Source organism: Pseudophryne corroboree, chromosome 4 (assembly GCF_028390025.1).
Source record: "Pseudophryne corroboree isolate aPseCor3 chromosome 4, aPseCor3.hap2, whole genome shotgun sequence".
In the NCBI taxonomy this organism is placed as follows: Eukaryota; Metazoa; Chordata; class Amphibia; order Anura; family Myobatrachidae; genus Pseudophryne; species Pseudophryne corroboree.
Window position 1 is genome coordinate 601,599,296 of NC_086447.1, and position 23,651 is coordinate 601,622,946.

Sequence of the window (23,651 nt, forward strand, 5' to 3'; positions counted from 1 at the left end):
TTTGGAATCCGCATCACCAGTCCATTGGCGAGTCCATAAGGATCTTCTCGCTGAGACAGACATGGCATTGGCCCTAGACGCTAGCAATCCAATGTTTCTTTGAGCATCCCTCATAAATAAGACTGCGTCTTTTATATGGGCTAGAGTTAACAATATAGTATCCTTATCTATATTATCAAATTGATCTGCCAGCTCATCTGTCCAAGCTGCAATTGCGCTACACACCCATGCCGACGCAATTGTCGGTCTTAGCACAGCACCCGTATGAGAATAAATACACTTTAAGGTAGTTTCTTGCCTGCGATCTGCAGGGTCCTTAAGGGCCGCTGTGTCAGGAGACGGTAGCGCCACTTTCTTGGACAAGCGCGTCAGGGCCTTGTCCACAGTGGGGGATGATTCCCAAATCTTCCTGTCCTGCTTAGGGAAGGGGTATGCCATATAAATTCTTTTGGGGATCTGCTGTCTTTTTTCCGGGAGTCTCCCAAGCTTTTCCAAAGAAATCATTTAATTCATGAGATGCAGGAAAATTAATAATCTGTTTCTTTCCTTTAAACATGTGTACCCTTGTGTCGGGGACCGAGGGTTCATCCTCAATATGCAACACATCCCTTATTGCCACAATCATACACTGAATGGTTTTAGTCACCCTAGGGTGCAATTTTACTTCGTCGTAGTAGACACTGGAATCAGAATCCGTGTCGGTAATAGTGTTTTGTGTTAAGGGACGCTTTTGAGACCCCGACGGGCCCTGTGAGTCGGTCCAATCCGAGGATTGACCCCCTGATGTCCCCCCTAATTCAGCCTTATCAAGCCTTTTATGTAAAGATGCCACACTTGCATTCAACATATGCCACATGTCCATCCAATCCGGAGTCGGCACAACTGACGGGGACACACCACTCTTTTGCTCCAACTCCTCCTTGGAGAAGCCTTCCGCCTCAGACATGTCGACACCCATGTACCGACACCCCACACACACCGGGATTAACCTATAAAGGGGACAAAACCCCAACCAGGCCCTTAGGAGAGACAGAGAGAGAGTATGCCAGCACACACCAGCGCTTAAAAACACTGGAAAAAATATGACCAGATAGCGCTTTTTTATATATAATATACCAATTCCCACTCACTGCGTCGCTAATGTGCCCCCCTCCTCTTTTTTCCAGCCTGTGAAGTTCAGCAGGGGAGAGACCAGGGAGCCAGCGTTCACGCATGCAGCTTCTGTGGAGAAAATGGCGCTGGTTAGTGCTGAGGATCAAGCCCCGCCCACCCGACGGCGGGCTTCGGTCCCAGTGACTTTTCTATTAAAATGGCGGGGGATCTTAGATTTACTGCATCCGCAGCCTAATCTATCTGAATTTGCCCAAAAGTGAGGAATGTTGCTGCCCAGGGCGCCCCCCCCCTGCGCCCTGCACCCTTCAGTGCTGCTCTGTGTGTGTGACTGGGAGCAATGGCGCGCAGCTTACCGATGCGCGCCTTACCTCATGAAGATCTGATGTCTTCTGCCTTCTCATACTCACCTGGCTTCTATCTTCGGCATCTGTGAGGAGGACGGCGGCGCGGCTCCGGGACGAACCCCAGGTGAGACCTGTGTTCAGACTCCCTTTGGAGCTAACGGTGTCCAGTAGCCTTAGAAGCAGTGCCCAACTTGACAAGCCAGCTCTGCTTCTCTCTCTCCTCAGTCCCACGATGCAGGGAGCCTGTTGCCAACAGGACTCCCTGAAAATAAAAAAAACTAACAAAATTCTTTTTCAACAGAAAACTCTGGAGAGCTCTCTGCAGTGCACCCATTCTCCTCTGGGCACAAGATCTAACTGAGGTCTGGAGGAGGGGCATAGAGGGAGGAGCCAGTGCACACCCATAGTAAAAGTTCTTTTTAGGTGCCCTATCTCCTGCGGAGCCCGTCTATACCCCATGGTCATTACAGAGTCCCCAGCATCCTCTAGGACGTAAGAGAAAGCCACCAAGACCCTCTTGGGAATCTGGAATTTCTTTTCCGGAGTTTCCCATGCCTTTTCAAAGATAGCATTCAATTCTTTGGATGCCGGGAAAGTGAGATGAGGCTTCTTATTATCTGTGAAGAAGGCCTCCTCTACCTGTTCCGGAGCCGTGTCCGAAATGTGTAAAAATAAGATTTTACTCACCGGTAAATCTATTTCTCGTAGTCCGTAGTGGATGCTGGGGACTCTGTAAGGACCATGGGGAATAGCGGCTCTGCAGGAGACTGGGCACAGCTAAGAAAGAATTAGGACTACCTGGTGTGCACTGGCTCTTCCCACTATGACCCTCCTCCAGACTTCAGTAAGGATACTGTGCCCGGAAGAGCTGACACAATAAGGAAAGGATTTTGAATCCCGGGTAAGACTCATACCAGCCACACCAATCACACCGTATAACTCGTGATATTATACCCAGTTAACAGTATGAACATAACAGAGCCTCTCAACAGATGCTCAACAATAACCCTTTTAGTTAACAATAACTATATACATGTATTGCAGAAAGTCCGCACTTGGGACGGGCGCCCAGCATCCACTACGGACTACGAGAAATAGATTTACCGGTGAGTAAAATCTTATTTTCTCTAACGCCCTAGTGGATGCTGGGGACTCCGTAAGGACCATGGGGATTATACCAAAGCTCCCAAACTGGCGGGAGAGTGCGGATGACTCTGCAGCACCGAATGAGAGAACTCAAGGTCCTCCTCAGCCAGGGTATCAAATTTGTAAAATTTTGCAAACGTGTTTGCCCCTGACCAAGTAGCAGCTCGGCAAAGTTGTAAAGCAGAGACCCCTCGGGCAGCCGCCCAAGAAGAGCCCACTTTCCTCGTGGAATGGGCTTTTACAGATTTAGGCTGTGGCAGGCCAGCCACAGAATGCGCAAGCTGAATTGTGCTACAAATCCAGCGAGCAATAGTCTGCTTTGAAGCAGGAGCACCCATCTTGTTTGGTGCATACAGGATAAATAGCGAGTCAGTCTTCCTGACTCCAGCCGTCCTGGAAACATAAATTTTCAAGGCCCTGACTACGTCCAGTAATTTGGAGTCCTCCAAGTCCCTAGTAGCCGCAGGCACCACGATAGGTTGGTTCAAGTGAAAAGCTGATACCACCTTAGGAAGAAATTGGGGACGAGTCCTCAATTCTGCCCTATCCATATGGAAAATCAAATAGGGGCTTTTACATAACAAAGCCGCCAATTCTGACACCCGCCTTGCCGAAGCCAAGGCCAAAAGCATGACCACTTTCCACGTGAGATATTTTAAATCCACGGTTTTGAGTGGCTCAAACCAATGTGACTTTAGGAAACCCAACACCACGTTGAGGTCCCACGGTGCCACTGGGGGCACAAAAGGAGGCTGAATATGCAGCACTCCCTTGACAAATGTCTGAACTTCAGGCAGTGAAGCCAGTTCTTTTTTGAAGAAAATCGACAGAGCCGAAATCTGGACCTTAATGGAACCCAATTTTAGGCCCATGGTCACCCCTGACTGTAGGAAGTGCAGAAATCGACCTAACTGGAATTCCTCCGTTGGGGCCTTCCTGGCCTCACACCACGCAACATATTTTCGCCATATGCGGTGATAATGTTGTACGGTTACATCTTTCCTAGCTTTAATAAGCGTAGGAATGACTTCCTCCGGAATACCCTTTTCTTTTAGGATCCGGCGTTCAACCGCCATGCCGTCAAACGCAGCCGCGGTAAGTCTTGGAACAGACAGGGCCCCTGCAGCAGCAGGTCCTGTCTGAGCGGCAGAGGCCATGGGTCCTCTGAGATCATTTCTTGAAGTTCCGGGTACCAAGCTCTTCTTGGCCAATCCGGAACAATGAGTATAGTTCTTACGCCTCTTCTCCTTATTATCCTCAGTACCTTGGGTATGAGAGGAAGAGGAGGGAACACATAAACCGACCGGTACACCCACGGTGTCACTAGAGCGTCCACAGCTATCGCCTGATGGTCTCTTGACCTGGCGCAATATTTTTCCAGCTTTTTGTTTAAGCGGGACGCCATCATGTCCACCTGTGGCCTTTCCCAACGGTTTACAATCAGTTGGAAGACTTCTGGATGAAGTCCCCACTCTCCCGGGTGGAGGTCGTGCCTGCTGAGGAAGTCTGCTTCCCAGTGGTCTACTCCCGGAATGAACACTGCTGACAGTGCTAACACGTGATTTTCCGCCCAACGGAGAATCCTTGTGGCTTCTGCCATAGCCGCCCTGCTTCTTGTGCCGCCCTGTCGATTTACATGGGCGACCGCCGTGATGTTGTCTGACTGGATCAGAACCGGACGGTTTTGAAGCAGGGGCTTTGCTTGACTTAGGGCATTGTAAATGGCCTTCAGTTCCAGAACATGTGTGTGTAGGGAAGTCTCCTGACTCGACCCAAGTCCTTGGAAGTTTCTTCCCTGAGTGACTGCCCCCCAGCCCCGAAGGCTGGCATCCGTGGTCACCAGGACCCAGTCCTGTATGCTGAATCTGCGGCCCTCTCTGAGATGAGCACTCTGCAGCCACCACAGCAGAGACACCCTGGTCCTTGGAGACAGGGTTATCAACCGATGCATTTGAAGCTGCGATCCGGACCATTGGTCCAACAGGTCCCACTGAAAAGTTCTGGCATGGAACCTGCCGAATGGAATCGCTTCGTAGGAAGCTACCATCTTTCCCAGGACTCGCGTGCAATGATGCACCGAACCTGTTTTGGTTTCAGGAGGCCTCTCACTAGAGACGACCGCTCCTCGGCTTTCTCCTCTGGGAGAAACACTTTTTTCTGGACCGTGTCCAGAATCATCATTTCGGCCATTACCTTGGTAAATACCCTCGGTGCCGTGGACAGGCCGAACGGCAACGTCTGGAATTGGTAATGACAATCCTGTACCACAAATCTGAGGTACTCCTGGTGAGGATGGTAAATGGGGACATGCAGGTAAGCATCCTTGATGTCCAGAGATACCATGTAATCTCCCTCTTCCAGGCTTGAAATAACCGCCCTGAGCGATTCCATCTTGAACTTGAATTTTTTTAAAATATGTGTTCAAGGATTTCAAATTTAAAATGGGTCTCACCGAACCGTCCGGTTTCGGTACCACAAACATTGTGGAATAGTAACCCCGTCCTTGTTGAAGTAGGGGCACCTTGACTATCACCTGCTGGGAATACAGCTTGTGAATTGCCTCTAACACAGCCTCCCTTTCTGAAGGAGTCGTTGGGAAGGCAGATTTGAGGAAACGGCGGAGGGGGGGGGGATGTCTCGAATTCCAGCCTGTACCCCTGAGATACCACTTGAAGGATCCAGGGATCTACCTGTGAGCGAGCCCACCGATTGCTGAAGTTTTTGAGACGGTCCCCCACCGTACCTGGCTCCGCCTGCTGAGCCCCAGCGTCATGCGGCGGACTTAGCAGAAGAAGCGGGGGAGGACTTTTGTTCCTGGGAAGTGGCTGTATGCTGCAGCTTTTTTCCCCTACCTCTGCCTCTGGGCAGAAAGGACGCGCCTCTACCCCGTCTGCTCTTTTGGGGGCGAAAGGACTGCACCTTATAATACGGTGCTCTTTGGTTGTGAGGGGACATGTGGCAAAAATGCCGACTTCCCAGCTGTTGCTGTGGAAACTAAGTCTGAAAGACCATCCCTGAACAACTCCTCACCCTTATAAGGCAAAACTTCCATGTGCCTTTTGGAATCTGCATCCCCTGTCCACTGCCGGGTCCATAACCCTCTCCTGGCACAAATGGACAGTGCACTTATTTTTGATGCCAGCCGGCAAATATCCCTCTGTGCATCTCTTATGTAAAAGACAGCGTCTTTAATATGCTCTACGTTTAGCAATATAGTGTCCCTGTCTAGGGTGTCAATATTCTCTGACAGGGAGTCTGACCATGCAGCTGCCGCACTGCACATCCATGCTGAGGCAATAGCTGGTCTCAGTATAATACCAGTGTGTGTATATATAGCTTTTTGGAGAGCCTCCTGCTTTCTGTCAGCAGGTTCCTTTAGGGCGGCCGTATCTTGGGACGGCAGTGCCACCTTTTTTGATAAGCGCGTAAGTGCTTTATCCACCTTAGGGGGTGTTTCCCAACATGACCTATCCTCTGGCGGGAAAGGGTACGCCATTAGTAATTTTTTTGAAATTACAAATTTTTTATCAGGGGAAGCCCACGCTAGTTCACACACATCATTTAATTCTTCAGAAGGGGGAAAAACTACTGGTAGTTTTTTCTCCCCAAACATAATACCCTTTTTTTTGTGGTACCTGGGGTCACCTCAGAAATGTGTAAAACATTTTTCATTGCCTCAATCATATAACGAGTGGCCCTATTGGACATTACATTAGTCTCTTCGTCGTCGACACTGGTATCAGTATCCGTGTCGACATCTGTGTCTGCCATCTGAGGTAGCGGGCGTTTTAGAGCCCCTGATGACTTTTGAGATGTCTGGGCAGGCACGGACTGAGAAGCCGGCTGCCCCACATTTGGCATGTCGTCAAATTTTTTTATGTAAGGAGTCGACACTTTCGCGTAATTCCTTCCACAAGTCCATCCACCCCGGTGTCTGCCCCGCAGGGGGTGACAACACATTTATAGGCACCTGCTCCTCCTCCACATAAGTCTCCTCATCAAACATGTCGACACAGCCGTACCGACACACCGCACACACACAGGGAATGCTGACAGAAGACAGGACCCCACAAAGCCCTTTGGGGAGACAGAGAGAGAGTATGCCAGCACACACCAGAGCGCTATATAATACAGGGATTAACTAAATTATATCCCCTATAGCTGCTATATATGTATTTTGCGCCTAAATTTAGTGCCCCCCCTCTCTTTTTTACCCTTTTCTGCAGTGTAGACTGCAGGGGAGAGTCAGGGAGCTTCCTTCCAGCGGAACGGTGAGGGAAAAATGGCGCCAGTGTGCAGAGGGAGATAGCTCCGCCTCTTTTTCACGGACTTTTCTCCCGCTTTTTTATGGATTCTGGCAGGGGTATTTATCACATATATAGCCTCTGGGGCTATATATTGTGATATATTTGCCAGCCAAGGTGTATTTATTGCTTCTCAGGGCGCCCCCCCCCCAGCGCCCTGCACCCTCAGTGACCGGAGTGTGAAGTGTGTATGAGGAGCAATGGCGCACAGCTGCAGTGCTGTGCGCTACCTTGGTGAAGACTGATGTCTTCTGCCGCCGATTTTCCGGATTCTTCTTGCTTCTGGCTCTGTAAGGGGGCCGGCGGCGCGGCTCCGGGACCGAACACCAATGGCCGGTTCCATGCGGTCGATCCCTCTGGAGCTAATGGTGTCCAGTAGCCTAAGAAGCCCAAGCTACCACCAGTTAGGTAGGTTCGCTTCTTCTCCCCTTAGTCCCTCGCTGCAGTGAGTCTGTTGCCAGCAGATCTCACTGTAAAATAAAAAACCTAACATATACTTTCTTTCTAGGAGCTCAGGAGAGCCCCTAGTGTGCATCCAGCTCGGCCGGGCACAGGATTCTAACTGAAGTCTGGAGGAGGGTCATAGTGGGAGGAGCCAGTGCACACCAGGTAGTCCTAATTCTTTCTTAGCTGTGCCCAGTCTCCTGCGGAGCCGCTATTCCCCATGGTCCTTACGGAGTCCCCAGCATCCACTAGGACGTTAGAGAAACATCCCTAACAGCCTCGATCATCAACTGCACCCCCTTTGCAAGTGATGCTGTCCCCCTCGACACATCCCCATCACCGTCTGCAGCATCAGAGCCGGTGTCCGTGTCATCCTGCATAATTGCAAGTGCACGTTTGTACCGCAGGGGACCCCGAGGAGGCAGTATCAGACCATACAACCATAGAGGACTGGAGGACTTGAGTGGCATGCTCAGTCCTAGCAACTCTATCAGAAATCTGAGAAATAGTCCCCCTCAGAGAGACTAACCATTCTGGCTCTCTAGCTGGGATCTGTGCTAAAACAGTGCAATCCTAATTACATGGAATGGAGTCTTCCTGGGAAGACAAATCCTCTGCAGCATATGAAAGTGTCCCTAGACATGTTGCACACACACTCAAACACCCCACAAACAGACAGGGTATTATGAAGACAGAGTTTCCCCCCAAAAATGGCAGAGAGACACTGAGATTGGAGCCAACCCACACACAGCGCTTTAAAAGGTATAGGGATTCCCTTACCAGCGCTGGCTGTGTCCCTTAATAGGTGATACAGCCTGTACAAAGCCTCCCCCCCTCTTCTACAACCCCCTTGGTACCGTACAGACAGCTGGAGATTGCTCTGGAGGGACCTGGTTCCACTTGTAGTAAGTGCAGGCAAGAGAAAATGGCGCTGAACGCTGCAGGGTCCGCTCTGAGAAGCCCCGCCCCCTCAATGGCACTGGCTTCCCGCTCACTGATAGACTATACTGGCCGGAGGAGTTGCGCTGGACTGGATCCGCAGACCCCGACAGACTTGCAGTGGACAGTGTAGTGTTCGGCACTGGCCCAGTGTGCCCCTCCCAGCGCCGCACAGCCATCACCCGCGCTCCTTACCCTAAGGCCACCTGCTTCACACTGTCCCCCCCGCTTGCAAGGGGGGACAGTGACTCACTCGCCACCTCTTCAGCTCCTGAGGGGGTGGCGGCCGGCTGCTGGGGCGAGCGTTCCCCTGCGGCGGGGCGTGATCAGACCCCTCTGAAGCAAAATGTTCAGTCAGCGGGAGCAGTGGCTCAAGATCCTGCAAGGCGGACACTGCTCGCACCCTCCCTCCCTCAGTCCCACGCTGCAGGGAGGCTGTCGCCAGCAGCCTCCCTGTAAAAAAAAAAAAAAAAAAAAAAATGAAAAGAAAATTTTGCACTTTTTCTAAAGAAGCTCAGTAGAGCTCCCCTAGCTGTGACCGGCTCCTCCAGGGGCATGGAGGGAGGAGCCAGCCCACACTATTAAACTCTTAAAGTGCCAATGGCTCCTGGTGGACCCGTCTATACCCCATGGTACTAATATGGACCCCATCATCCTCTAGGACGTAAGAGAAATGCACTTTAACAGATGCAAAGACTGATATTCATGTGATCACTCACTTAATTCAACAAAAGGTGTTAATGGCAGATGACAACACAAAGGAGTGAAACTGAATACAAAAAAATAAATTTTTTATTTATATATATATATATATATATATATATATATATATATATATATATATATATATATATATATATATATATATATATATTTATTATACACAGAAATAAATTGGAACAGAAAAAAAAAAAAAAAAAAACACACTTAACTGTACAGTCTTCTTTACAGGTTGAGAATCCCATATCCAAAATGCTTGGGACCAGAAGTATTTTGGATATCTAATTTTTCCGTATTTTGGAATAATTGCATACCATAATGAGATATCATGGCTATGGGACCGAAGTCTAAGCACAGAATGCATTTATGTTTCATATACACCTTCCACACATAGCCTAAATGTGATTTTAGTCAATATTTTAATAACTTTTTGCATTAAACAAAGTTTGTTTACATATACACAATTAATTTAGGTTTCATATACACAGCCTGAAGGTCATTTAACACAATATGTTTAATAACTTTGCATTAAACAAAGTTTGTGTACATGGAGCCATCAAAAAACAAAGGTTTCATTATCTCAGTCTTACTCAAAAAAGTTAGTGTTTCGGAATATTCTGTATTTCGGAATATTTGGATATGGGATATTCAACCTGTATTGTAAATACAATGTTAGATTTCTAAGAGGGACTCACAGGAAGACATAAGACTTAGGGGATATCCAATTAGCCCCGGGTTTTTCTCACCAGGAGGTGAGAAATTTGTAGCCACCACAGGAGCGAAATCCTGGCTTTTGCCGACAAGATTATCCTTTGATGCATGTGGAGATGCGACCCTGACCACTTGTCCAGTAGGTCCCACTGGAAGACCCTGGCATGGAAACGGCCATATTGTAGCGCCTCGTAAGCCGCTATCATTTTCCCCAACAGGCGAATGCACTGATGAATTGATACTGTTCTTGGTCTCAAAAGTTGTTTGACCATGTTCTGGATCTCCTGAGCCTTCTCCACCGGTAGAAATATTCTCTGTACCTCGGTGTCTAGTATCATTCCCAAAAATGATAATCTCATTGTCGGTTCCAACTGGGATTTTGGAAAGTTGATGATCCAACCGTGCTGTTGAAGTAATGTCAGGGGTAATGCCATGTTCTGGAGTAGCTTGTCCCTGGATCTCGCTTTTATGAGATCGTCCAAGTATGGAATTATGTTGACTCCTTGTTTGCGAAGGAGAACCATCATCTCCGCCATCACCTTGGTGAATATTCTCGGAGCCGTGGAGAGCCCGAACGGTAATGTCTGGAATTGGTAGTGGCAATCCTGAACCGCAAACCTCAGGTATGCTTGATGTGGTGGGTAAATGGGGACATGCAAGTAAGCATCCTTGATGTCCACTGACACCAGAAATTCCTTTTCTTCCAAGCTGGAAATCACTGCTCTCAAGGATTCCATCTTGAATTTGAATCTTTTCAAATAGAGATTCAGAGATTTTAGGTTTAAAAATCGGTCTGACCGAGCCATCCGGTTTCGGTACCACAAACAGGCTTGAATAAAAGCCTTGGTTCCTTTGTTCGGCAGGAACCAAGGCAATTACATTGTCTTGACACAATTTGTGTATTGCGTTCAGAACATTTGTGCTGTCTTGAACGGAAACTGGCAAGGCGGATTAAAAAAAAAAAAAATCGGCATGGGGGAAGGTCTTGAAACCTCAACTTGTAACCTTGGGATATTATCTGTAAAATCCAAGGATCCAGGTCTGAGCGAAGACAGACCGGGACGAAAAAATAGTAGATGTGCCCCCACCCGATCGCACTCCCGCAGAGGAGCCCCAGCGTCATGCTGTGGCTTTTGCAGCAGTAGTTGCTGACTTCTGCTCCTGGGAGCCTGAGGGTGTTGTAGGTTTTGTACCTTTCCCTCTCCCCTTTCCTGTGAAAAAAGGGGTAGTTTTAGCCTTTTTGTACTTGTTGGGCCGAAAGGACTGCATAGTATGAGATACTCTTTTAGCCGATGCAGCTGCCGAAGGCAGAAATGCCGACTTGCCAGATGTAGTAGTTGATATCATGGCATCTAGTCTCTCTCCAAAGAGGGCCTCACCATTGTAAGGGAGTGCCTCAATATTTCTTTTGGATTCTGTGTCAGCATTCCATTGTCGGATCCAGAGTGCCCTGCGGGCTGAAATCGCCATAGCAGAGACCCGTGAACCCAGTAAGTCTACGTCCTTCATAGCCTCAACCAAGTAACCTGCAGAGTCTTTTATGTGACCTAGAATTTGCAGCATGTCATCTTTATCGACCGTGTCAATATTATCAAGTTATCTGCCCACTTTTCAACTGTTACCTACCCACTCAGAAGCAATTGTGAGTAATGTACCCGTAGCAAAATAGATGGACTTTAAAGTCATCTCTAATTTGCGGTCAGCAGGTTCTTTTAATGAAGCTGACCCCGGGGCAGGTAAAATGATTTTCTTTGACAACCTAGAGACTGAGGTGTCTATCATTGGGGGTGACTCCCACTTACGCCTATCCTCTTCAGGGAAAGGGTATGCTTTTAGGGATAGCAAATTTATTTTCCGGGTTAGCCCAGGATTCCTCAAAAAAGGTATTTAAGTCCTTAGACGGAGGAAAAGTCACCACCTGTTTTTTATTTAATTTAAAATAATCTTCTTCCTTAGGTGGAGGTGTTGTGTCAGGAAATTCCAACACCTCTTTTATAGCGACTATCATACATTGAATGCTCTTAGCCAGTTTGGGATCTACCCCCCTAAAATCCCCAGTGTCAACGTCAGTGTCGGAATCTGTTAGTGACCCTTTGCATAATTTGGGCCAGGAACCTTTTCTGGGAACTGGAGGGGTCCAGAGTGGACAATGTAGGTGAATCCGCAAATAAAGCATCTTCCACAGACTGTCTCCAATGCTTTGTCTGTTCTTCAGACTCAGAATTTCCTTGCTAGTTTAGCCATATCACTCTACAGCTTTCACACCCACACAGGCTCAGAACACTCGTGCCTCCAAAATGGGTTCCTCTGGTGAACTACTTTCTCTAGACATGAAACACGCGTGTACAGTCACACCACTCACACTAATGTCTGTCAGAGGGACCCAGAGGAAATTGCCAGTCCACACCACGCGCCCTATATGTATTACATACAATGAATATACATCTATACCAAAACAGCGCTTTTATATCCAATGTGAAGTCTGCAGACTTCAATAATTTATGTGCTCCCCTCCCCTTCTGATAAAAGTACCAGGGTTTTATAGTAATGTGTGAGGAGAAGCAGCCTGTAGGATCAGCGCTCCGGCGTCTCTGAGGAGAAAATGGCACCAAGTGAGTGTTACAAGCAATTCTGAAGTGAAGCCCCGCCCCCTGTAATGGCGCGGTTCAGCCACAGTAATATTTATACTGGCGGGGGTAGTGTACATCAGCGGCTCACATGTATGTACATTTTGCCAGTGAGAGTAAGGATTTATCATGTCCCTCAGAGCGCGCCCTGCACCCTGTGCTGAGAGACATGTTGCTGCACAGTGTCCTGCGCTGGTACCTTTATGCCGCCATGATGACCAGAGGGCCCCTCTCTGCAGGTCTCCGGTTAATACTCACCAGCCTTCTGACTTCTGGCTCTGTTAGGGGGTGGCGGCAGTGCTATGGGAGTGTGCAGCAGCCAGGCAAGGGCTGTGTTCAGTACCCTTCAGCAGCTAATGGTGTCCGGTCAGCGGAAGCAGAGCCATTAAACTAACTGAGAAGTTGGTTCCTACTTCCCCTCCCTGAATCCCACGAAGGAGGGAAACTGTTGCCAGCAGCTTCCCTGTAAAATAAAAAAACCTAACAAAGTCTTTTTCGGCAAAACTCAGTAGAGCTTCACTGATGTGCAGCCAGTCTCCCGGGCACATTTTCTAAACTGAGGTCTGGAGGAGGGGCATAGAGGGAGGAGCCAGTTCACACTGTTGAAAAGCCTTAAAGTGCCGAAGGCTCCTGCGGAACAGTCTATACCCCATGTTACTAAAATGGACGCCAGCATCCTCTAGGACGTAAGAGAAAATAAGATTTTACTCACCGGTAAATCTATTTCTCGTAGTCCGTAGTGGATGCTGGGAACTCCGAAAGGACCATGGGGAATAGCGGGCTCCGAAGGAGGCTGGGCACTCTAGAAAGATTTATGACCACCTGGTGTGCACTGGCTCCTCCCACTATGACCCTCCTCCAAGCCTCAGTTAGGACACTGTGCCCGGACGAGCTGACATAATAAGGAAGGATTTTGAATCCCGGATAAGACTCATACCAGCCACAATCACACCGTACAACTCGTGATACTATATCCAGTTTGACAGTATGAAAACAACTGAGCCTCTCAACAGATGGCTCAACAATAACCCTTTAGTTAGCAATAACTATTTACAAGTATTGCAGACAATCCGCACTTGGGATGGGCGCCCAGCATCCACTACGGACTACGAGAAATAGATTTACCGGTGAGTAAAATCTTATTTTCTCTAACGTCCTAGTGGATGCTGGGAACTCCGAAAGGACCATGGGGATTATACCAAAGCTCCCAAACGGGCGGGAGAGTGCGGATGACTCTGCAGCACCGAATGAGAGAACTCCAGGTCCTCCTCAGCCAGGGTATCAAATTTGTAGAATTTTGCAAACGTGTTTGCCCCTGACCAAGTAACAGCTCGGCAAAGTTGTAAAGCAGAGACCTCTCGGGCAGCCGCCCAAGATGAGCCCACCTTCCCCGTGGAATGGGCTTTCACTGATTTAGGATGCGGCAGTCCAGCCGCAGAATGCGCCTGCTGAATCGTGTCACAGATCCAGCGAGCGATAGTCTGCTTAGAAGCAGGAGCACCCAGCCTGTTGGGTGCATACAGGATAAATAGCGAGTCAATTTTCTTGACTCTAGCCGTCCTGGAAACATAATTTTTCAAGGCCCTGACTACGTCCAGTAACTTGGAATCCTCCAAGTCCCTAGTAGCCGCAGGCACCACAATAGGTTGGTTCAAGTGAAAAACTGATACCACCTTAGGGAGAAACTGGGGACGAGTCCTCAATTCTGCCCTCTCCATATGGAAAATCAGATAAGGACTTTTCTATGACAAAGCCGCCAATTCTGATACACGCCTGGCCGAAGCCAAGGTCAATAACATGACCACTTTCCGCGTGAGATATTTTAGATCCACGGTTTTTAGTGGTTCAAACCAATGTGATTTTAAGAAACTCAACACCACGTTGAGATCCCAAGGTGCCACTGGAGGCACAACCGGGGGCTGAATATGCAGCACTCCTTTTAGAATGTCTGAACTTCAGGTACTGAAGTTAATTCTTTCTGGAAGAAAATCGACAGCGCCGAGATCTGTATCTTAATGGAGCCTAATTTTAGGCCCATAGACACTCCTGCTTGTAGGAAATGCAGAAATCGACCTAGTTGAAATTCCTCTGTTGGGGCCTTTTGTGGCCTCACACCAAGCAACATATTTCCGCCATATGCGGTGATAATGTTTTTCAGTTACATCTTTCCTGGCTTGAATCAGCGTAGGAATGACTTCCTCCGGAATGCCCTTTTCCTTTAGGATCCGGCGTTCAACCGCCATGCCATCAAAACGTAGCCGCGGTAAGTCTTGGAACAGACAGGGCCCCTGCTGCAGCAGGTCCTGTCTGAGCGGCAGAGGCCATGGGTCCTCTGATATAATTTCTTGAAGTTCTGGGTACCAGGCTCTTCTTGGCCAATCCGGAACCACAAGTATCGTTCTTACTCCTCGCCTTCTTATTATTCTCAGTACCTTTGGTATGAGAGGCAGAGGAGGGGGGGGGGGGGGGGGGAGAACACATAAACCGACTGGTACACCCACGGTGTTACCAGAGCGTCCACAGCTATCGCCTGAAGGTCCCTTGACCTGGCGCAATATCTTTTATAGCTTTTTGTTGAGGCGGGACGCCTTCATGTCCACCTGTGGCCTTTCCCAATGGTGTACAATCCTTTGGAAGACTTCTGGATGAAGTCCCCACTCTCTCGGGTGGAAGTCGTGTCTGCTGAGAAGATCTGCTTCCCAGTTGTCCACTCCGAGAATGAACACTGCTGACAGTGCTAACACATGATTTTCCCGCCATCGGAGAATCCTTGTGGCTTCTGCCATCGCCATCCTGCTTCTTGTGCCACCCTGTTGGTTTACATGGGCGACTGCCGTGATGTTGTCTGATTGGATCAGGACCGGCCTTTTGAAGCAGAGGCCTTGCCTGACTAAGGGCATTGTGAATGGCCCTCAGTTCCAGAATGTTTATGTAGGGAAGTCACCTGACTTGACCAAAGTCCCTGGAAGCTTCTTCCCTGTGTGACTGCCCCCCAGCCTCAAAGGCTGGCATCCATGGTCACTAGGACCTAGTCCTGTATGTCGAACCTGCAGCCCTCTTGAAGATGGGCACTCTGCAGCCACTACAGTAGAGATACCCTGGTCCTTGGAGACAGGGTTATCAGCCGATGCATCTGAAGATGTGATCCGGACCACTTGTCTAACAGGTCCCCCTGAAAAGTTCTTGCATGGAACCTGTCGAATGGGATTGCTTCGTAGGAAGCTATCATTTTTCCCAGGACTCGCGTGCAATGATGCACCGATAACTGTTTTGGCTTCAGGAGGTCTCTGACTAGAGATGACAGCTCCATGGCTTTCTCCTCCGGGAGAAACACTTATTTCTGGTCTGTGTCCAGAACCATCCCCAGGAACAGTAGACGTGTCGTAGGAAACAGCTGTGTCTTTGGACTGTTTAGAATCCAACCGTGCTGTTGTAGCACTTTCGAAAATAGTGCTACCCCGACTAGCAACTGCTCCTTGGACCTCGCCCTTATAAGGAGATTGTCCAAGTACGGGATCATTAAAAACTCCCCTTTTTCGAAGGAGTATCATCATTCCGGCCATTACCTTGGTAACACCCTCGGTGCCATGTACAGTCCAAACGGCAGAGTCTGGACTTGGTAATGGTAATCCTGTACCACAAATCTGAGGTACTCCTGGCGAGGATAGTAAATGGGGGCATGCAGGTAAGCATCCTTGATGTCCCGGGATACCATGTAATCCCCCTCGTCCAGGCTTGCAATAACCGCCCTGGGCGATTCCATCTTGAACTTGAATTTTTTTATGTATGTGTTCAAGGATTTTAAATATAAAAAAGGGTCACACCGAACCATGCGGTTTCGGTACCCCAAACCGTGTGGAATAGTAACCCCGTCCTTGTTGAAGTAGGGGCACCTTAAGTATTACCTGATGGGAATACAGCTTATTAATTGCCTCTAGCACAGCCTCCCTGCCTGAGGGAGTTGTCGGCAAGGCATATTTGAGGAAACGGCGGGGGGGGGGGGGGGAAGACATCTCGAATTCCAGCTTGTACCCTTGAAATACTACTTGAATGAAACAGGGATCCACCTGTGAGCGAGCCCACTGATCGCTGAAATTTTTGAGACGGCCCCCCACCGTACCTGGCTACACCTGTGGAGCCCCCGCGTCATGCTGTGGACTCAGAGGAAGCGAGAGAAGAATTATGATTCTGGGAACAGGCTGACTGGTGCAGCTTTTTCCCTCTTCCCTTGTCTCTGTACAGAAAGGAAGCGCCTTTGACCGCTTGCTTTTCTGAAGCCGAAAGGACTGTACCTGATAATACAGTGCTTTCTAAGTCTGTGAGGAAAACTGAGGTAAAAATATTTCTTCCCAGCTGTTGCTGCGGATACGAGGTCCCAGAGACCATCCCCAAATAATTCCTCACCCTTATAAGGCAGAATCTCTATGCGCCTTTTAAAGTCAGCATCACCTGTCCAGTGACAGGTCTCTAATACCCTCCTGACAGAATGGACATTACATTCATTTTGGATGCCAGCCGGCAAAATATCCCTCTGTGCATCCCTCATATATAAGACGACGTCTTTAATATGTTCTCATATGTTTGACAGGGTCACCGACCACGCTGCAGCAGCACGCTCTGCAGGTTTCAGTCTAGTACCTGAGTGTGTAAAAACAGACTTCAGGATAGCCTCCTGCTTTTTATCAACAGGTACCTTCAAAGTGGCCGTTCCTAAAACGGCAGTGCCACCTATTTTGACAACCGTGTGAGCGCCTTATCCACCCTAGGGGATATCTCCCAGCGTAACTTATCCTCTGGCGGGAAAAGGTACGCCATCAGTAACTTTTTTGAAATTACCAGTTTCTTATCAGGGGGAACCCACGCTTCTCACACACTTCATTCATTCATCTGATGGGGGAACAAAACACTGCCTGCTTTTTCTCCCCAAACATAAAAACCCATTTTTAGAGGTTAATGTCAGAAATGTGTAACACATTTTTTATTGCCGGGATCAAGTCACGGATGTTCCTAGTGGATTGTGTATATGTCTCAACCTTGACGACACTGGAGTCAGACTCCGTGTCGACATCTGAATGAGCGGGCGTTTTTGAGCCCCTGATGGCCTTTGAGACGCCTGGGCAGGCGCGGGCTGAGAAGCCGGCTGTCCCACAGCTGTTACGTCATCCACCCTTTTATGTAAGGAGTTGACACTGTCGGTTAATACCTTTCACCTAACCATCCACTCTGGTGTCGGCCCCACAGGGGGCGACATCACATTTATCGCATCTGCTCCGTCACTATATAAGTCTCCTCCTCAAACATGTCGACACAGCTGTACCGACACACCGCACACACACAGGGAATGCTCTGACTGAGGACAGGACCCCACAAAGCCCTTTGGGGAGACAGAGAGAGTATGCCAGCACACACCAGAGCGCTATATAATGTGGGGATTAACACTATAACTGAGTGAATTTTCCCCAATAGCTGCTTGTATATACAATATTGCGCCTAAATTTAGTGCCCCCCCTCTCTTTTTAACCCTTTGAGCCTGAAAACTACAGGGGAGAGCCTGGGGAGCTGTCTTCCAGCTGCACTGTGAAGAGAAAATGGCGCCAGTGTGTCTGAGGGAGATAGCTCCGCCCATTTTCCGCGGCCTATTCTCCCGCTTTTTTCTGGATTCTGGCAGGGGTATTTACCACATATATAGCCTCTGGGGCTATATATTGTGGTATTTTTGCCAGCCAAGGTGTTTTTAATGCTGCCCAGGGCGCCCCCCCCAAGCGCCCTGCACCCTCAGTGACCGGAGTGTGAAGTGTGCATGAGGAGCAATGGCGCACAGCTGCAGTGCTGTGCGCTACCTTGGTGAAGACTGATGTCTTCTGCCGCCGATTTTCCGGACCTCTTCTTGCTTCTGGCTCTGTAAGGGGGACGGCGGCGCGGCTCCGGGACCGAACACCAAGGACTGGGCCTGCGGTCGATCCCTCTGGAGCTAATGGTGTCCAGTAGCCTAAGAAGCCCAATCCGGCTGCAAGCAGGCGAGTTCGCTTCTTCTCCCCTTAGTCCCTCGCTGCAGTGAGCCTGTTGCCAGCAGGTCTCACTGAAAATAAAAAAAACTAATTCTATACTTTCTTTCTAGAGGCTCAGGAGAGCCCCTAGTGTGCATCCAACCTCGGCCGGGCACAAGATCTAACGGAGGCTTGGAGGAGGGTCATAGTGGGAGGAGCCAGTGCACACCAGGTGGTCATAAATCTTTCTAGAGTGCCCAGCCTCCTTCGGAGCCCGCTATTCCCCATGGTCCTTTCGGAGTTCCCAGCATCCACTAGGACGTTAGAGAAATTCCGATAAACAGCGGTTTTTCGAACCCTATGTTTTAACGGGGATAATTGGATATCCCCCTTAAGGTGTGTACACACGGTGAGTTTTTACTTGCGATTTCAAATATATAGTCAAAATCGCATGGAAAATTAGTGCAGACCGGAAGGTGAAAGTCACCTTACGATCCCGATGCGTGGATACGCAAGCCTAGATAGACTGTGCAGGCAAGTAAATTTTGACTCTCACCGTGTGTACACATCTTAACTAAGGGGACATCTCAAATATTGTATATACATATAAGTGGGCATTCCCCGTTGCCGCTCCAATTGGTTGACTCAGATGATCCGCAAAATACTACATGTTAAAAATCACAGACCTATTATGTTGGCTTTTGCAGATCTCCCGATAGACATCGGTAGTAAGGAGAATTGCCCCACTCAACTGCAGATGTATGGGCACCATTACACAGACATGCTAAACAAACTAGAGCTGGTTGTCAGTTAATATATTATTGTTGGGTCTCTAATTCTCCTGATAATATTTATACTTTTTACATAGAAAGGTATAAAAACTTCTGTCACATGAGCTCACATGTAAAACAGTGGATTAAGGGATTGTTTTAGTAATTGAACGGTAGGAAAGAAAGATTTAACCCATGTTACAATTAAATGATCAGATTCGGTATCTGCAAGTTATTATTCCAGAACACATTGTCAGCTATGCATAATCGTCACCAGCTGATTTTGGTAAATTTCGACACAGTATTTACACAAGAGTCCAGGTGAATATCCATGATATTCAAAAACACCCAAAAAACAAACGGGTTCACTGGATCATTCTTCAATCAAAACCATGGGGCAGATGTATTAAGCCTAGAGAAGTGATAAAGAAGTGATAAATGGAAGGTGATAACGCACCAGCCAATCAGCTCCTGTGATTTTTCAAACATGTAATGGCTGGCTGGCGCGTTATCACCTTCCATTTATATCTGCCCCCGTGTGTCTGGTGGCAGCACACTTCACATCTTAATTGTGACATCTCAGCCAAATTCCAAAATTGTTTTTTTGCGCTACCATTATATTACATATGTTATGATAGAATAGGTAAGATGAAACTGATATTTGCTGCAGATCATTACTGTACTACAACTTGCAGAACAAAATGCTTTTACCTGGCTAATGGTTGGTAGTTTCGTCAAGAGCATCTGAAAAACTTGTGGTGGAAGAGTCTGCTGTAAAACTTGAAGGAGCTGTTGAGGTTGTCCGCAAACAGCAATGGCATTTGTTAAGTGATCAACACCTTTTTCAAATTCACCTGCAAATAGAATAAAAATATAAAGTATTTATTAAAAGTCAGTCTTTATGTGGAATTTTATATTTCAATTTCTGGTCATGAAAATGTACCACAAAAGTGTTAAAATAATTATAATCCAAAAGAACTGTGTTTTCAATGACAAACAATTGTCTGTTATGTATATGCATACAATGTAAATCATGTTCTTCTACAGCAGTTATTTCTAATGTGAATATAAACATTGTGCGAAAACTGCTCAGAGCTTGTGCTTAAACCTCTAAGAAAATTTTTTTTTGTTTTGTTTTTTTTACAAAATAGCAATAATCTAACTTTTATTGAACATTTTTAGAAAGTGCAAACAATGCTTATAAAGAGGGCCATTTCACTTCTATAAATCAGAAATCTGATTTTTGCATGTACATGCTTTACAGTTAACAAATATGAAGTTATATTTCTTTGCTTTCAAATATACACAAAAATATCGTAATATGTATATGTATGGTAAATGTCAACCTTGTGCTAGCAGCTCCTCCCCAAGCTGAATTTCTTCAAGGAAAAACTTTTGGACAGCCTCAGCATCTTTAAGATCAGGTAGCTATAGGAAAATTCAAAATGAGTACTAGAAGGAAAAAATGTTATATATCCATACAAAAGTCTGCACAACAGTATAATAACTATTATGGTACATCATCGAGGTACAGTGGTTAACATTGCTCTCACAGCACTGGTGGAATGGGTTAAATTCCCATTCACTGCCCTATCTGTGTGGAGTTTGTATGCTCTCCATCTGTTTGTTTCCGTTTCCTCCCACACTCCAAAAATTTACCGATCAGGAAACGGACGATTTACTGCCAGTTCACCTAGGCATGACACCCACCGAATCAGATTTTCATGATACTTTGTACACTTGATACTACCACGTAGCTACTAACCCATGTCAAATTTTTCTTCTCCAGGTCTCACAGTTCGAGATATAGGGGGTCAAAGTTAAAAAAATAAAATATAAAATTATATGCTGGGAAATGTCACTACTGATGCGGTTTTTTCCAAGGTGTATCTGGAAAAAAAATTACATCTCCATGCCTAATCTATGTATCACTCTGAAATTTGGACCATTTGTGAATCAAAATATGGAGATTCCAGTAAAAAAATGTTATCAATACATTCCTTTACTTCATTTTTTTGGTGGAAAAAAAAAAAAAAAAAGGGAGTTCAATTAGCATCATCAACCTACTAAGGCAGATGAGTGATCTTGTCCCTTTTTTGTTTAAATTGAACTTTAAAGTATACTTTAGGAGGCTATGAAAAAAATAATAATGGGATTTTGATTGCCTGTATTAGTATTTTAAGGTTTAATTATAATTCTCTCGTTAAAAATGAATACTGATATTAGGTATAACTTTGCCCGCCAGGGGCCTATTTTCATTTGTATATTTCTATGTATATGTGCAGATTTTAGTTGCGATAAACCTTTTTTGCACGAAAAGCTGTGAATTTAATGCAAATCGTGAAAGACCCCTATTCAATTAGCCGTAATAATTTATTGTCAATTTTACAGTGACTTTCACTTCACCTACTCTGAGCAGGTACAAAGTTGGGGAACATCTCTATTTTAAGATAAACATGTCTGGATTTGATTCAGAACCCCCTGGGACACCTCTCCCTCCCCTAATAACTAAGTAGGCACTTTGACGGATTTAATTATTTTTAGCTTGCCAATAATGACATGTAATATTTGGGGTGAAAAAGTGCAAAGTGATGGAATTCAGGGTTCAAGGTATGGAACAGGTATATTGGGGTGCTTTATGAGTGGGACAAATGTTTTTAGCTTGCAAATGGGAGTAGTCGGTCTTTTTCCACTTTTTTTTTTTTACGTGTCCTAAATGGCACATACATATCCTCATACCCATTTTTATGTACCCTTAATTTACTATTTTATGTACCCTGGATTTTACTGTTTTTTAGTAATTTTATTGAAGTGCAAATACTTTATTTCAGAATCTGCAATGAACAAGGTAAAACCAGGAGTACACACTCCAAAACCGCTGTATGGAGGCTTACTTACCTTTGACTGACCAGACCTCTCCTTAGCAAGTTTCTGTTTTCTCCTCTCTGCAAAAATAAAAATAGTCAAACATGCACTATTTGGTAAGGGGGGGGGGGGGAGACACCCTAAATTGCCCTCCTTTTCCAGGAACCCTATGTTTCCTGGGGATCAGCTCACACCTGAAAGCTATGTGAAGCTCCCCCAAACTGGTGGTAGCTCTTAGAGGACCAGAATATTGTTCTCACCATTTGGTATGAACTATGCATTATGAGAAAAATATCGGGGGTTTTATATGGGACATATGCACTGCTTTCATGCTAATTTTGCTTAGGGGCGGTGAATAAAACAGTTGTCATTCCATAGTAAACCGCCGTCATTCCGCATCATTTTGGATTTAGAATATGTGACATCACCTTAGGAAGAAGTGTGCTGAAGATATAGTTCATAAGTTTAAGATTTTTTTTTAAATATACATAAATGATCAATCTACTCCCATTATAGTCAATTGGCATTACGTTTATGCAGACCAGAGTGTCATTCCTTTCAGTATGTCCCCATTATGATGTAGCCTATAGCAGGACATGTTGGTAGAATGTATAAAGCTAAATATTACCCATTATCCATGGCCTACAGTGGGTTTATTTACATTAAACTTAAATGAAACCTTCACGATTCTAAGCTAGCAGTGAAATATAAATGCTCCTCCGTCAGCAACTACATTTAGTGGATACGATGTAATGAGTACTGTCAGCACACGGCAATGAGTACCAGGATCACACTGCAGCACACACAGGCTCTGTCCAGGTTGCTACCACATACACCGAACGCTGCGGCACTCCTCGTGTTGCCAGTACTACCGGCAGCAGCCATGTTACTCAGCGGCCGGCATTAAGCACACAGGGGGGCTCTTACTTTCTCGCAGACTGTTCTTGAAGTTGGGGTCACTCCTCCTTTTCTTATCGAAATAATAGCAGTAGCCTAGGAACAGGGCGCCGCACACCCCGGCGGCTATGGCGCTGGTTTTCCCCACAACAACCATCCTGCTTCGCTGTCACAGTCTGCCTCGCTGCCCCACGGATATCACGGAGTGATAAAGGGTATTTCCGCCCCCAGCCTCCGCTCTCCTTCTGCAGTCACCCTTGATGAGGATTTGGTGAGGAGAGGGCAGTCTTCTAGTGATGACGTCCTAACTAGCGACGACAGGCTTTTTCCCCCCCTTCATCACGTGACGAAGTGCGAAATTTATTTGCAGCAGATCCGGTCCTGGATGGTGTAAAGTTAATATCTATCCTTATTAGTACTGGTTGTATACGGAATAGCTCTCCTGTGTACCCATGTACTCGTCTCACTTTAGGCCTCTATAAAGTATATCTCCCTACCCTCCTCCAGGGCTCCCCACAGCTTCCGCTGCCAGTGCCCACCGTCTGTGGTTGTGTCCATGTTGGTTGTGTCTATGTAGACGCAGGGTATCTCGTGTCTCTCACTTTAGTGTGTGGTGGTCTTTGTAATACAAACCCATTGATGGCAATATTTCCTTGTCACTAGAGGTTGCAGAAATTAATTAATTTTCTCTTACGTCATAGAGGATGCTGGGGTTCCATTTAGTACCATGGGGTATAGACGGGTCCCTTGGGAGCCATGGGCACTTTAAGAGTTTGATAGTGTG

At 46.9% G+C, this 23,651-nt stretch overlaps 1 protein-coding gene across 1 annotated transcript in view; it reads right to left on the minus strand.

Moving 5' to 3' along the window:
- The window catches only part of TOMM20 (translocase of outer mitochondrial membrane 20), a 43,858-nt gene extending 20,647 nt beyond the window's left edge, over positions 1–23,211 (minus strand). Inside the window, 5 exon segments of the mRNA XM_063917568.1 lie at positions 19,817–19,906; positions 19,909–19,959; positions 20,452–20,533; positions 22,004–22,050; positions 22,898–23,211. Coding sequence (XP_063773638.1) covers positions 19,821–19,906; positions 19,909–19,959; positions 20,452–20,533; positions 22,004–22,050; positions 22,898–23,024 — 393 coding nt within the window. The 5' untranslated portion in view covers positions 23,025–23,211 and the 3' untranslated portion in view covers positions 19,817–19,820.
- Positions 23,212–23,651: the final 440 nt, after the last annotated feature.